This window comes from Lycium barbarum, chromosome 10 (assembly GCF_019175385.1).
Source record: "Lycium barbarum isolate Lr01 chromosome 10, ASM1917538v2, whole genome shotgun sequence".
NCBI classification, from domain to species: domain Eukaryota; kingdom Viridiplantae; phylum Streptophyta; class Magnoliopsida; order Solanales; family Solanaceae; genus Lycium; species Lycium barbarum.
This window is the reverse complement of record NC_083346.1, coordinates 21,973,424-21,987,318: the sequence shown is the minus strand read 5'-3', so window position 1 is coordinate 21,987,318 and position 13,895 is coordinate 21,973,424. Positions and strand designations below refer to the sequence as shown.

Genomic DNA, 13,895 nt, shown 5'->3' with positions numbered 1-13,895 from the left:
TACCATGTTGAGTAATAATTTTTAAATTTAGGCATAGTATATAATTATATATAGAAGATAACTGTTCAAATATATATGGAATCTTATCACTTATTAATCGGATTTGGATAACTTTAACTCAAATTTCAAAACTTTAAAATAATTGCAAGTTCAATAAGTAAAAGCACGAAATGGAAATTTGTTGATTTTGAATTTGATGTTGTCAGTGCTTATCTTTCAATTCAAATTTAATAACTTTATTTTGTCAATTTTAAAAATTATGTTTTAAATTTGCTTTGTCCTAATTCTCATTAGCTTTGTCTTAAAATTGCCAAGTGGCTTGTTATTAGCTTGTCACTTGGCTTAACCGCATTGCTTGTACCTCTCCTTTTTTATATATAAAATATATAGATATATAGATATAGATAGATTGGTTTCTATTTTGGTTTTTTCCTTGATGTGGGTTTTTCTGTTTATTGATTTCATTTTACTTATTTGTTTTTTAATATTTGTTAAATTTTGCACGTTATTAAGATGGTAATAATTAACTTATTCTTCCATCATAGTGAGTGGATTAGAGAACCACATGTGTTGTATGACAAGAAATGGCTCCACTGTTGGAGAGGATGATTCTGATTTCTTATGATGAAAACTAGTAGTTCTGAAATCGATAATAATAACGTTCACGTATTCATTGAGCAAGACAACATGAACCTACTGTTTGGATAGTTGTAAACGATAATAACTTTTGTCCCTTGAGTGAGAGAAGACAAATTGCTCTATTTTCTTACAAAATATTTTCTGATAACTATATTTTTTTTAAAATTCTTCATAAAATGTATATTTTTCTAAGAAGTAGAAAAATATTTTTCATCATACCAAACACAATATTCATGCATGAAAGTCGATGTATGTATGTCAATTTCAGTTGTGGCGACTGGCTCCATCTAGGTTTGTGCTTGTGAAATGTAAAGCTTAGCATTGTAATGATGAGACTATTGTCCGATCTCACATATAACTACTACAGTTTCACGTGATGCCCACTGAAAGTTTATCAACTCTGCAAGTATCTTGGCTCTTCATTCATCAAATTCGCATAGATCAGGCTCAATTAGCATTTTCATCAGCATCGCGGATTTGGCCAATAGAAGCTTCATAAGCTCCATTTCAAGCTTTGTACCATTTACTCGTTCAAGCTGAACTGTCCTAAGGTGGTTCAATGTAACACCTGAGAAACTTGCGAAAAATTCATCAACTTCATCAGTGGCCATAGGTTGTTCACCCGATTTATCATACCCCACACGATATACCAAAGAAAGATCAAGAAGATTCAAAAACCCAAGGAGTATGATAACAAGAAAGTTGTCATTACATACGAATAGCATATAAAAAAGAGAGTAAAACATAAACATCATTAACAACCTCCACTTCAAGATCATGTAAATATGGAGAGCTGCTTATCGAGCAAAGAGCACAGGAAAGATAAATATAAATCTAAAACATCCAGAGATACATGGAGACGTTTAAGATGGTTAAGAGGAGACGAAAGCCTTCTTGGTACTGCAGCTGCACCTGCAACCAAGAACTACAAAGAAAATAAAAAAACCAGGATGACTTGAAGCCAAAAAGATCGTACATGTATGAAAGTGAAGGTACATTTACCTGGACACTTCCCTCATCCAAGTACAGATGCTCGAGGGCAGTAAGTGACTGAAAAAAATTGTCAAGATCACATTTTTCTGATTCCTCTAAAGATCCTCCATAGCAAAGAGAAAGTTTAGCAAGAAGAGGAACATTAATTTAAGAAATATATTTTGTAGTCTGTGAAGTTGAAGGATGTCAAATTGGGAGCGTTAATTTGAATGTGGTCTGAGATTTTCAACACCAACTTCTCAAGCAATGGGCTATAAGAGATTAAGCTTTCTAGTAATTTGGAAGAAACTGTGACATCATGCAAGTTCAGGCTATTTAACATATCAAATCCTTTGAAGGCCGGTGGAGGGCATATTACAAAATTTTGGAGAGTCAAACGCCTCAACTGCGAACACGTGAAAAATGAAGGTGGCAATCTGTATCGGTTCCGCTCCGAAAATAAAAGAACAAGATCCTGAATGTCATTCCTAAAGAGGAAATATATCAAACTGCCAATCTTAGGATACTTTTTCATTTCAGAAATGGAGAGGGTAAACTTAGTAAGGGGTCCTGAATGACGGGTCCAAATGTGGTACATAATTTTTGTATACTTAATAGAAGGGGATAGTAAGTCATTTGTCGCATCCCAAAGTGAATCATCAAGCGTCAACTGTGGAAGTCTGCACCATTTATACCTCCATTTCTTCGATAAGATGCTGGTCCTCATAGCTTTTTTCAAAGGCAAACGCATCAGAATGGCATTCATAAAATTCTCAGGAAGGTTGCTAAGTCGATCGGTAGGTAAACTTTGACAACCATGCTTTTAGCTCTCAGTGCAATGCCAATGGGAATCTGCAGAAAATAAACAAGAAAACAAAGGTAAGTAATCTCAAAATTATCTGCACATACTACATAGTACATAGACAACAGTCATCCATCTCTTCTTAAAATAAATGAATTGCATTGTTTTAAAGCAAGAATACCTTCCATAAATAATTCATGGATCCAGGAGATTATACAGATTTGTTATTGGAAAGGAAAAATCAAAAGAGCACCTACGAGAATCACATTGTCGTTTTCTGCTAATAAGATTCTCAGTGGACATCTATAGCTACAAAAGTTTGCCCAGTATTTGGTAATTTTCGCTCTTAAGATCTGCTTAAAAGCTGTGAACTGGATTTGACATCAAATACAGTACTATTAAATTTCCAATTACCTAACTAAGTTTAGTAGCTTAATTCCCACAACTTGCCTGGCGAGTATATACAGAATGGGAGTGAACAATGATGTCATATTCAACATTACTAAGAAAACTGAACATAATATTAGAACTTATAGCTGCAGAAAACACAACTGCAGTTACTGAATCTAAGCACTACCCAAGGAAAGCAACATCTAAAAAAGGGTTCAAATAAGCACTTTAATTGATCCAAAAAGGAAAGATATAATTACAAATAAAATGATGATACTAATACACATTTAAGCTTACCAACACCCAAGAATTTTTATGATGCAAGATCTAAAATGGTGGAGTCGACTTTTCTCCTGATTGTTGCGAAATGCGCTGTGTGTTCTTAACTCTTCTACTCCGTGCTTCCGCAGGTGGATACTATTTGTGATTTTCGATTCTTCTGCAAGTATTTTTGCCTTATCACTATTTAAGTTAATGACTCTTAAATACATCTCGAGTTTCGATAACTATAAAATTTAAAATGAATTAAAATAAGAAATATTAGTTCACAAGAATAGAAAGACCCTTTAGATTTATTTATTTATTTATTTATTTTAGTTTTTTGAACAAATAATAGCTCCATTTCACTAACAGTGTTTCCCGCCTACATCATGTCTTTATTCCACATGCCCTCCAAGGTGGAAAAAAGGATTGATAAAGTGAGAAAACTTCCAGTTTAGTGAAATAGAGCAGAGTCACTGAAAGGAAGAAAGAGGTTACCGATTCTGCAACAAATAGAGCACAGTGAGATCTCATGGTTACCGAATGACATCACCAAAAATTCGACGTGCCCCCGCAGCATTTATGGACCTCATGAACAGGGTATTCAAGCCATACTTAGACCATTTTGTGATTGTGTTCATTGATGATATTTTGATCTACTCTCGGAGTGAGGCTGAGCATGGACAACACTTGAGAATTGTGCTACAGACACTTAAGGAACGAAAGCTTTATGCCAAGTTCTCAAAATGTGAGTTCTGGTTGAGCACAGTTTCCTTTTAGGACACGTGGTGTCCCGAGATGGGATTCAAGTTGATCCAAAGAAAATTGAAGCAGTTCGAGATTGGCCTCAACCCACTACTCCCACAGAGATACGCAGCTTCATGGGACTAGCTGGATATTACAGAAGGTTTGTGGAGGGTTTCTCGAAGATAGCTGCTCCATTGACACGTTTAACTCAGAAAGGTGTGGTATTCCAGTGGTCAGATGAATGTTCAGAAAGCTTTCAGAAATTAAAGACTGCTTTGACTACGGCTCCGATTTTGACCTTACCTACTGATGAGGGTGGTTTCACCATTTATTGTGATGCATCTCGAGTCGGGTTGGGTTGTGTCTTGATGCAGAATGGTAAAGTGGTAGCTTATGCGTCTCGACAGCTAAAGAAACATGAGAAAAATTATCCAACTCATGACTTAGAATTGGCCGCAGTTGTATTTGCACTCAAGATCTGGCGTCACTATCTTTATGGTGAGCCGTGTGAAATCTATACTAATCACAAGAGTTTGCAATACATATTCAAGCAAAGAGATCTGAATTTGAGACAGCGACGGTGGTTAGAGTTACTTAAAGATTATGATCTTACTATTTTGTATCATCCTGGTAAGGCGAATGTGGTGGCAGACGCCTTGAGTAGAAGGTCTATGGGTAGCTTGGCCCGATTTACTGCTGAAGAACAACCTATGGCTAAGGATGTTCAGGCATTAGCCAACCGCGGAGTTCGGATTGATCATACAGTACAGGGCAGGTTACTTGCAGTTATGGTGGCACAATCGTCCTTAGTGGGACAGGTCAAGGCTTGCCAATATGAAGATCCCCGTATTGCTAGACTGCGAGATCAAGTGCAAAATGGGGGCGTTAAGTCATTCTCTATTGATGGCGAAGGCGTGTTACGTTGTCATGGTAGACTGTGTATTCCTATGGTGGGTAATGTGAAACAACTAATTCTTGAAGAGGCTCATAGCTCGCGATACTCCATCAACCCAGGTGCTACGAAGATGTACCAAGACTTGTGTGGATTATATTGGTGGAAAGGTATGAAGGCTGATATTTTGAAACATGTGACAAGTTGCTTAAATTGTCAGCAGGTCAAATATGAACATCAAAAACCCGGCGGAGTAATGCAAAACTTGATTATCCCAGAGTGGAAGTGAGAAAGGATTACGATGGATTTCGTAGTTGGTTTGCCGAATACTTTCAAGAAACATGACTCAGTCTGGGTGATTGTGGATAGACTCACCAAATCCGCTCATTTTATACCAGTTCGGGTTACTCATACCGCAGAGCAGTTAGCAAATATTTACCTCCGTGAGATAGTACGACTTCATGGTGTGTCTATTTCTATAATATCTGATCGAGCTGCACAATTTACTGCTGAGTTTTGGAAGTCCTTTCAGAAGTTGTTGGGTTCACAAGTCGAGTTGAGTACAGCTTTTCATCCACAAACTGATGGACAGTCTGAGCGAGTTATTCAGATTTTAGAGGACATGCTTAGAGCTTGCGCGATTGATTTTGGTGGTCATTGGGACGATCAGTTGCCTTTGGCAGAGTTTGCTTATAATAACAACTACCAATCGAGTATACAAATGGCGCTGTTTGAGGCTCTATATGGTCGCAGGCGTCGTTCACCGGTTGAATGGTTCGAACCGGGCGAAGCACAACTATTAGGTCCAGATCTGGTTCAACAAGCCTTGGAAAAAGTTGCATTGATACGAGAACGGCTTCGGACAGCACAAAGCAGACAAAAGTCCTATGCAGATAAGAAAGTACGTGATATGGAGTTCATGAAGGGGGAAAAAGTCTTTCTAAAAGTATTCCCTATGAAAGGAGTTATGAGATTCGGTCGGAAAGGTAAGTTAAGTCCTAGATACATTGGTCCTTATGAGATTTTGGATCGAATTGGGTTGGTGGCATATAGACTTGCTTTACCTCCGAGATTGTCTGCTGTTCATCCTGTATTTCACGTGTCTATGCTAAGACGATATGTTGGTGATGATAGCCACAAGATTCAACCAGAGGATGTGGAGCTCAATGAAAATTTGACTTAGAGGAGGGTCCGATATCTATTCTTGATAGGCAAGTGCGACAATTGAGGTCGAAGAAGGTAGCTTCAGTCAAAGTGTTGTGGCGTAATCATCCAACCGAGGAGGCTACTTGGGAGTCTGAGACGGATATGCGAGATAAATATCCTCAATTATTTGACGCGACAGGTATGATCTAGATCCGTTCGAGGACAGACGTTATTTTAAGTGGTGGAGAATGTAATAACCCAATTTTTAAATAAGGGTTTAGTTGGTAATTTTAGCTAAAAGGAATTTAAAAGAAAAGAAATTCGTAATTAGAATCAAAGAGAAAATAGAAAAAGAAGCAATTTAGTGGGCCAAGCCCAAAAAGGAAAAGGAAAAGGAAAAAAGAAAAAAAAAGGGGCTTTAAAACTCTGATGGCTTAGCCATCAGACGTGAATCACTAAGTTGCTGAAAGAAAAAAAAAAAAAAGGAAACGTGCCAACAGAAGGAGAAAAAAACCAGTGGGACAAAGGAAAAGAAAGGGAGAAAAAGAAAGGGAAAGGGAGGATAAAAACAAGAACTTTCATCCCAAATCATCAAGGTAATGACTCTAATCTTTTATTTAAGTTTATTACATAATTATGGGTGAATCTTTATGGTGAAAAGATGAGGATATTTTGAGGCAATCCGGAGACTCGAGAACGCAGTTTTGATTTATTGGGAAGTGTGCTTGAATTGTGAATTTGAGGTAAGTGAGACTTTAAGCTTTGGGTACTTGCTTTTCAAAACCCGTTTTAAAAATATGTTTTGTCTGCCTGGTCCATGTGTTGGGGCGAGCGTGTGCTTGGCAGAATCGGTGGTCCTTAAGGCCAACCGCATATACTTTATTTTCAAATAATCCAAAACTCTCTTTATAAATTATTTTGTGATGTGATATAGCTGTGAGCCGTGATATAGCTGTGAGCCTTGATATTAAGGCATTGTGTATGCTTCCCTTAGCATTGTGTATGCTTCTTGATTATATCGGGGCATTGTGTATGTTTCTTGATGATATTGGGGCATTATGTATGCTTCCCTTAGCATTGTGTATGCTTCCTGACATATTTGGCACATTGTGTATGCTGCCGTGAATTCATAGTGTTGACTAATTCTTTAACTGCCACTTATGACGGTTCGTAGTGTAAATTGTGTTGAGATATATAATATATTTGATAAATAGTGGTTTGGACCTTGGTTGCTATTATATAATGATATATTCATGTGCATAATATTTTTGTGCTTGTTGTGTGTTTGTATTTTCTAACACTTGTTCCAGGGGTATTTGAAGTGGCGGGTCGAGGATCTTACTGGGTTATATTTATGTATAACTCACTCCTTACCTGCATGTCCATGCAGATACTGTCGTTGAGAACGAGGCTGGTAATTGAAGACTTCGTAAGTGGATTCTGTTGCTGAGGTGAGCCACCGCATTGTTCGTGGAGGCAGCCATTTCAGCTTTATCTAGTTTATTTCTAGTTATTTCTTTTATTTTGGGTTTACATGCCCGACACTCAAACTCATGTAACTCTGTTAGATGCTCCATGGTCTTAGCGTGGGATGTGGGCTAGAGATTCTTTTTATCTTAGCGTTGATTGGTCTTCGTAAATCGATTATGGATTTGGTTGGCGACTATTTCGCATTTTTATCATTAATAACGTTGTTGGACCTGCACTTATTTTCTTTTAGTGCTTTTGTAAATGATTAAGAGTATGATATATGGTTTGCCTGGCGGGTGGTGTTTGCTGGGTGCCAATCACGTCTAGCGGGTACTTTGGGACGTGACAGTCACTGAAAGGAAGAAAGAGGTTACCGATTCTGCAACAAATAGAGCACAGTGAGATCTCATGGTTACCGACAGTCATTGAAAGGAAGGAAGAGCACGGTGAAATAGAGCACAGTCATTCAGGGTGTCAGAAACTTAAGAAAACATAATAGAAGCCTTCTGATGAAATGGCTTTGGAGATAATTTGCAAAAGGAGAGGTTACCCAATCTGCAACAAATGCTATATATGGTGATGGAAGCATAAAGACTATCAACCACTTATTTGGGCACTGTCCTGTTGCTAACACAAATGTGGCAGCTGTTCTGGGCAGGAGTTGGGCTAAGTTGCTCGGACTCAACTTCCCTTGGAATCTCAACCTGAGATCTCATGGTTCTAAACCCACTCCAGTGACCACTAGGCCACAACCTTGGGTGCACTTCCCATTTTTCATTTTCTAGAATAAATATTCAGTCTTTTCTTCTTTTTGAAAATGTAAAGGATGTCTTATTAGTTATTACATACTTTGTTGAAAATTATCAATCCCCTTCTGCGTAAAGTGTGTTAGGCCAAGGGAGCCTTCTTTGGTATAGGAAAAAGGGACATGGTGTAAGTGAGAAGTGCATCCAAAACACTAGTTTTTCTTTGACGGTAGTATCCAAGACACCTTGCACTTACCTCGATTACGCCACAGGTATCTGCGGGAATTTGAACCTTCCAAAAACACTATTTTATAAGATTTTTGGGACAAACGTAAATAGCTCTTGTGCTTTGAAAAAAAACTACCGAAAGGAAGTAGCTTTTATTGACTTAACGAACACATACACATACCCAAAAAGGAAACCAACAACTAAAACAGAGTATTGAAACAGAAGATAGATACAATTATTTTCAGAGAGTGAAGTTCAGTTCATGCAAAAGGGAAGGAAATGATAAACCACAGAGATTTTCTATAACAAAAATACGCCTTAATTGTCTCACTCCTATACACAAGTGAAGAACTCATCATTTTAAGTTATAAAAATAACTATGACCAGTTGACACACACTCTTTATCTCAAATTGATAATCGTGCATTTTTATTTTAGGTTCCTGTCTGCTTTCACTTTTTTATGTTATCAATTTATTTGATCACCAAAAGAGTGATTCGGACCCTATATAAAGAATGTTCAAATTGTTCCAATAAGTCAACTATCATTTGAATTCTACTATTGTCTTGGCTCTGTTCTAATCTTTTCCAACATCTCCCGCTACATGACCCTATTAATTTCTGGCGTCTCCCGCTAATACAGAACTTCCAAGAGAAGATTGGCATCTCCCCCTAATAAAGAACTGCATATACATTAATTCCAACAAGCATATCCTCTGATATATGGAAGATACCCAACCATTACTAACAATAAGCCAACCTTGAAAAGTTGGACAACACAGTAAACAATCTATCACTATAGATTTGATGATTTTCACACTTTAAGCAACCTTATCAATAGCAAAAGTATTACAGAGACAGACCCTGAGCAAAAACACAACGAAAGCTGAACATTCCTGTCATGCCTAACTTTAACTAGAACTCATAGTTGCAGAAAGCATCAAGAGAAAAACTTCTTAATTTGGAGGGGCGATGTTTTTAGGATTCTCATGCTTGTCAAGATTTCATCTACATACCACCCTAAAAGATGGCAGAACTCCAATTCTCTATCCAGCTTCTTCTGATAAATGATAAAATAGTCTTCTCCTACTATAGAGCAAAATCATTTTTCCTGTGATATTCTAAGTCACTAGTACCACACACTTTCTTCAACGCCTAAACACAGTATTCATCTGTCACAACCCACAGAATATCACATACCATGAAAATTTATAAGAAATATGACCTGGATAATAGTTTATCCAAAAAAAAAGCATTTACTAAGTTAGTTCTTGGCTGGTCGGACATAAATTTGATAGAACGTAATATTAGTGGAGGGTGCGTATGAGTATAGTGGCAATCGGTGAAAAATATAAGCAGAACGAACACATTATCTATCTGGTGTCCCCGTTTTTGGGACAAGCGTAAACAGATTCTTGTGCTTTAAGAAAAACTATCGAAAGGAAGTAACTTTTATTGATTTAACGAATGCATACACATACCCAAAAAGGAAACCAACAACAAAAACAGCGTAGTAAAACAGAATAAGATAGATACACTTATTTTCAGAGATTGAAGTTCATCAAAAAAGGGAAAGAAATGATAAAACACAGAAAAAATAAGCAAAATATAATGGAAGAAGATTTAAAGCTTACCAAGCAAGAAGATTGCTGGTGATGGAATCTGCTTACGCCCTACTTCTCTGATGCTTCAGCTCTTAGGCCATTATTTTTACCTCTTCAAGTATTTTATCCTAACCCAGGGCATGGGCTTCGGCCTTCAACAATTGGGTTTCATCTTTCATTATGAGACCATTTTTAAGAATAAGATAATGGAATTAAATGCTTATTTTGGATAAAACTATGGGAGTGGGGGGGGGGGGGGGGGGGGGTGGAACTGAGTTACACTCAAAATGCTTGACCGCTGGCAGGAAAATAAAAGCTTGGCCTGTTAAGTCCCTCCAAGCTGTGCCATAATATGCAATTGACCAGGTAGAGAACTAACACACTGTGATCCCACAACTTAACGTTGAAATAAACCACCACAGTATCAATTCATGTATAAGTCACATTTGATAACTCATTCATGAGCAGGCAGTAAATGTAAAAATCCTTAAAACATGTAATGACAATGCTATTACAACAAGACAAACTAATCAAAACATCCATCTAGCAAATGCTCATGTTCCGAAATAGACGTTATGGCAAAGCAAAACACAGTGTTAAACTACATCAATGTTTGTTTCTCTCTTCTCAATTTTAACTTCTAGCCAGAGAACGTGATCTGGTTGAATCTATGTAGACTACTTGTGCTTTAGTAGATGCACGCGAAAATTTTGATACCTCAGCAAAAAATTGTAATCTTGTGTCAAGATTTTCATGATCTATAAACCGTCGATCAATTAGCATTCTCTCCAACAGTGGGGACTCAGCTAACAAAAGCTTGATAAGCTGCAACTCAGGCGTTGTTCCTGCAAAGCATCCTAGCTTAACTTCGCTGAGGTGATTAAATGTCATGTCCGAGGTATGTTCGAGCTTAAGGGATTCTAGAATAGGATCATCATCTTCATCATCTTCAATACGAACCTAAGATTGATAACAAGAAGTCAACTCACAGCTTATTGAGGATCTAAGAAGTATGAAAAGAGCCGCTAAACAAGAAAGAAAGAAATAAAGAAAGAAAGAAAGAAAGAAAGAAAGAAAAGAGTCAAAGCACTAAGAACCTTAATTTCAAGATATTCTAAATATGGGAAGCTTCTTATCAAGCAAAGCGCATACGAGAGCTTATATGATGATTCAGTCAGCGTAATATCAGGCAGGTAAAATCGCTTGACACTGCTAAGATTAAAGGTAAGCCTTGTTGGTGCTTCATATCCTTCTTCAGCAAAGAACTAGAAAACAATTACCAAAAATCAAGATCAAGTCAGCCCAAAAGAAATTCCATCCGCTAAAGTGCATAATGATTCAGTCATGAAGCAACATTTACCCCGGAATCAGAGAAGTTAAAGAGGAGGTGCTCAAGAGCAGAACAAGACTCGAAAACCTTTGCAAAATCAAGTTCCTCTGCCTTAATATAGTCACCTTGCAGAGATACTTTTAACAGACGAGGGACATTCTTTAGGCAGATAGAACTTATATTGCCCGTGAAATCGAACGATCTCAACATGGGGGCATTAACTTCAATTGTGTCTGAATTTGCTGTGGTATCCAGCACCAACTGCTCAAGCAATGGGCAATGAGATATTAAACTTTCCAGCAATTCAGAAGAAATTGTGACTTCACATAGTTCCAGGCTAATTAACTTATCAAATCCTTGAAAGGCTGATGGATGATCTATAAAGCAATAGTGAAGATTTAGATGCCTCAGCTGCGAACATGTGAAAAGCGAAGAAGATAGTTTGTATAGCTTTCTAAATGGAAGGTGAAGAACAAGATGTTGAATGTCATTCCTCGAGAGGAAACATATGAAGTTGTCAATCTCAGGACAGCTTTTTAGAAGAACAACATTGAGGGTAAACTTAGTAATGGGTCCTTCATGAAGGGTCAAAAGCTGGTAGATAATCTTTGAAAATTTGACAGTAGGGTTTAGTAAATCCTTTTTTGTTTTCCAAAGTTCATAATCAAGCGTCAACTCTGTAAGTCTACACCACTGATACCTCCAGTTCTTTGATAAAACGCTTGTCCTCACAGCATCTTTACAAGGCAAATGCATCAGAATGACATCAATTACATTATCAGGTAGGTTGCTAAGGACATCATGCGGTAGACTTCGACAATGCTTTCTTCTCTTAGGAGGCATCATAAATCACCAAATACCTGTAGAAAATAAGCAACAATACGAGGTAAGGAATCTCCAAACTATCTGAACGGAACTGCAATTCACATTGTCAAATCAACATAAGAACAAAATAGCACTTATAACAATAATCACCAAGAAACTGCAGAAAAGTAATAATAATAATAATAATAATAATATGAAGCATGGAATCCCCAAACTATCTGGATAGAACGTTTATTCGCATTGTGAAATCAACATAAGAAATAAAGGTGCATTGTAATTGAAATCATCAATTATCTCCTATTAATATCTATGTTATACGGATATTTAACTTGACATGAGGTACCAAGTGGGGTAAGAAGTTTTAATATGCTGGTCGATACTTAAAGAAGTGAATAAATGAAACAAATCATTTTAACACATCATACAGAAAAACACAATTCAAATTATACTCAAGAAACCCTACAAGATAAACCCCAAATTGTTTTAGAGAACTCAACCCACAAAGAAAAACAATGGATGTTTACAAGTAGTTCCAGGTTGCTTTTCTAATATTATTATCAGCTCATAAAATTTTCTCATTTGAAGCAATAAAATAAGCATAATAATCTGTTCTATATTTAGAACAGCAAATTAGTAGCTTTACTAGTATTAAAATTTGCAAATCCTAAAGAACCTATATATAACTGCAGCATAACACTAACCCCAAAAGGCAAAGTAATAGAAAAAGAATGGTAAGTCAAATACCCTTTATGTGTGCTTCTTCAAGACTTCAATCTCAATCTAGAGTCCGTTCATCACTCACAATGGAGAGAGGATTTGGGGGGGAAAGCGTAGAGTGAAATGGTGAGCGTTGGAGAAAAGTACCCTTTCAAGTGTTAAAATTAGAAAAGCTTAAAGGTCCAGTTTACCCTTCAAGTGTTAAAATTAGAAAGCTTAAAGGTTCAGTTTACCCTTTATAGTTTAAATTTATTCTCCGTTAATGTTTGGGGTCAAATTTCCCCTCGCCGTTAGCATACTTGATAAATTTACCTTTATATTGGATGAAAGTTTGACTTGAACTCCACAACACAAAAAAATTAGTCACGTCATATTCACGTAGGCTCTACGTTAGGGGTGGGCGTTCGGTTCTTCGGTTCGGTTTTATCAAACTTCGGTTCGGCTATTTCGATTTTGGTTTTGTGAAGGTGGACACCAAACACCGAACCAAACTAATTCGGTTCGGTTCTTTCGGTTTCGGTTTTTTTGATATGATATTATAAGCGATTCCATTTACACTAATTCATATTCTCAAAAGCAATAAAACATAAAACTAATAAATTGAAATCAAAATCAAACAAACAGGATACACAGGAATATAGAAAATCATAACCACGATATAAGATTACTAGGTGTTATATACATACAGTAAGAATAACTAAGAAAACACATAAAGGACATACATTAATCCTAAAGACACATCCTAATCACCTTCCTTTGTTAAAGATATTTGATTTTCTCAACTGAAGTGGAAAAATTAGAGATACAAAAGCAAAAGAGGGCTTGTTACAATTGAGACTTTTTTTTGGCTTAAACTTAATGGGTCTGGACTATTTTAATTTTTTTGGGTAATGTATTAAATTTTGGTGTGCGTTCAGTTCGGCTATTTCGGTTTCGGTTTTTTGAAGGTGGACACCGAACATCGAACCAAAATAGTTCGGTTCGGTTCTTTCGGTTTCTTGAAGTTCGGTTCGGTTCGATTCGATCCGGTTTTCGATATTTATGCCCAATCTTACTCCACGTCGGATCCCAACCCCAATTCTTTTAACCCGTAACCCGTTTCCCCATCCCATAGAATCATACAAACCT

The 13,895-nt window shown here is 37.0% G+C and overlaps 1 protein-coding gene and 1 pseudogene across 4 annotated transcripts; both read right to left on the bottom strand.

The window, feature by feature from the left end:
- Window positions 1-792: 792 nt before the first annotated feature.
- LOC132612835 (F-box/FBD/LRR-repeat protein At1g13570-like) lies at window positions 793-2,434 on the bottom strand (annotated as a pseudogene).
- Window positions 1,326-12,948, bottom strand: LOC132614772 (F-box/FBD/LRR-repeat protein At1g13570-like). Of its 4 annotated transcripts, XR_009572441.1 has the most exons (7): window positions 12,795-12,948; window positions 11,256-12,085; window positions 10,993-11,160; window positions 10,613-10,855; window positions 9,926-10,047; window positions 3,101-3,242; window positions 1,326-2,463 (listed from the first exon to the last, which is right to left on the bottom strand). XR_009572441.1 is itself a non-coding variant. In XM_060329298.1 (5 exons), exons 2-5 carry the CDS (start codon window positions 12,069-12,071, stop codon window positions 10,050-10,052), a joined length of 1,245 nt encoding a protein of 414 aa, XP_060185281.1. In that variant the 5' UTR covers window positions 12,072-12,085; window positions 12,795-12,948; the 3' UTR covers window positions 10,035-10,049. The 4 variants fall into 4 exon arrangements, 2 of the variants coding, with proteins under 2 accessions (XP_060185281.1, XP_060185280.1); XR_009572440.1 differs by lacking the exon at window positions 3,101-3,242; XM_060329298.1 differs by lacking the exons at window positions 1,326-2,463; window positions 3,101-3,242 and having other exon boundaries at window positions 10,035-10,067.
- Between the last annotated feature and the right edge of the window lie 947 nt (window positions 12,949-13,895).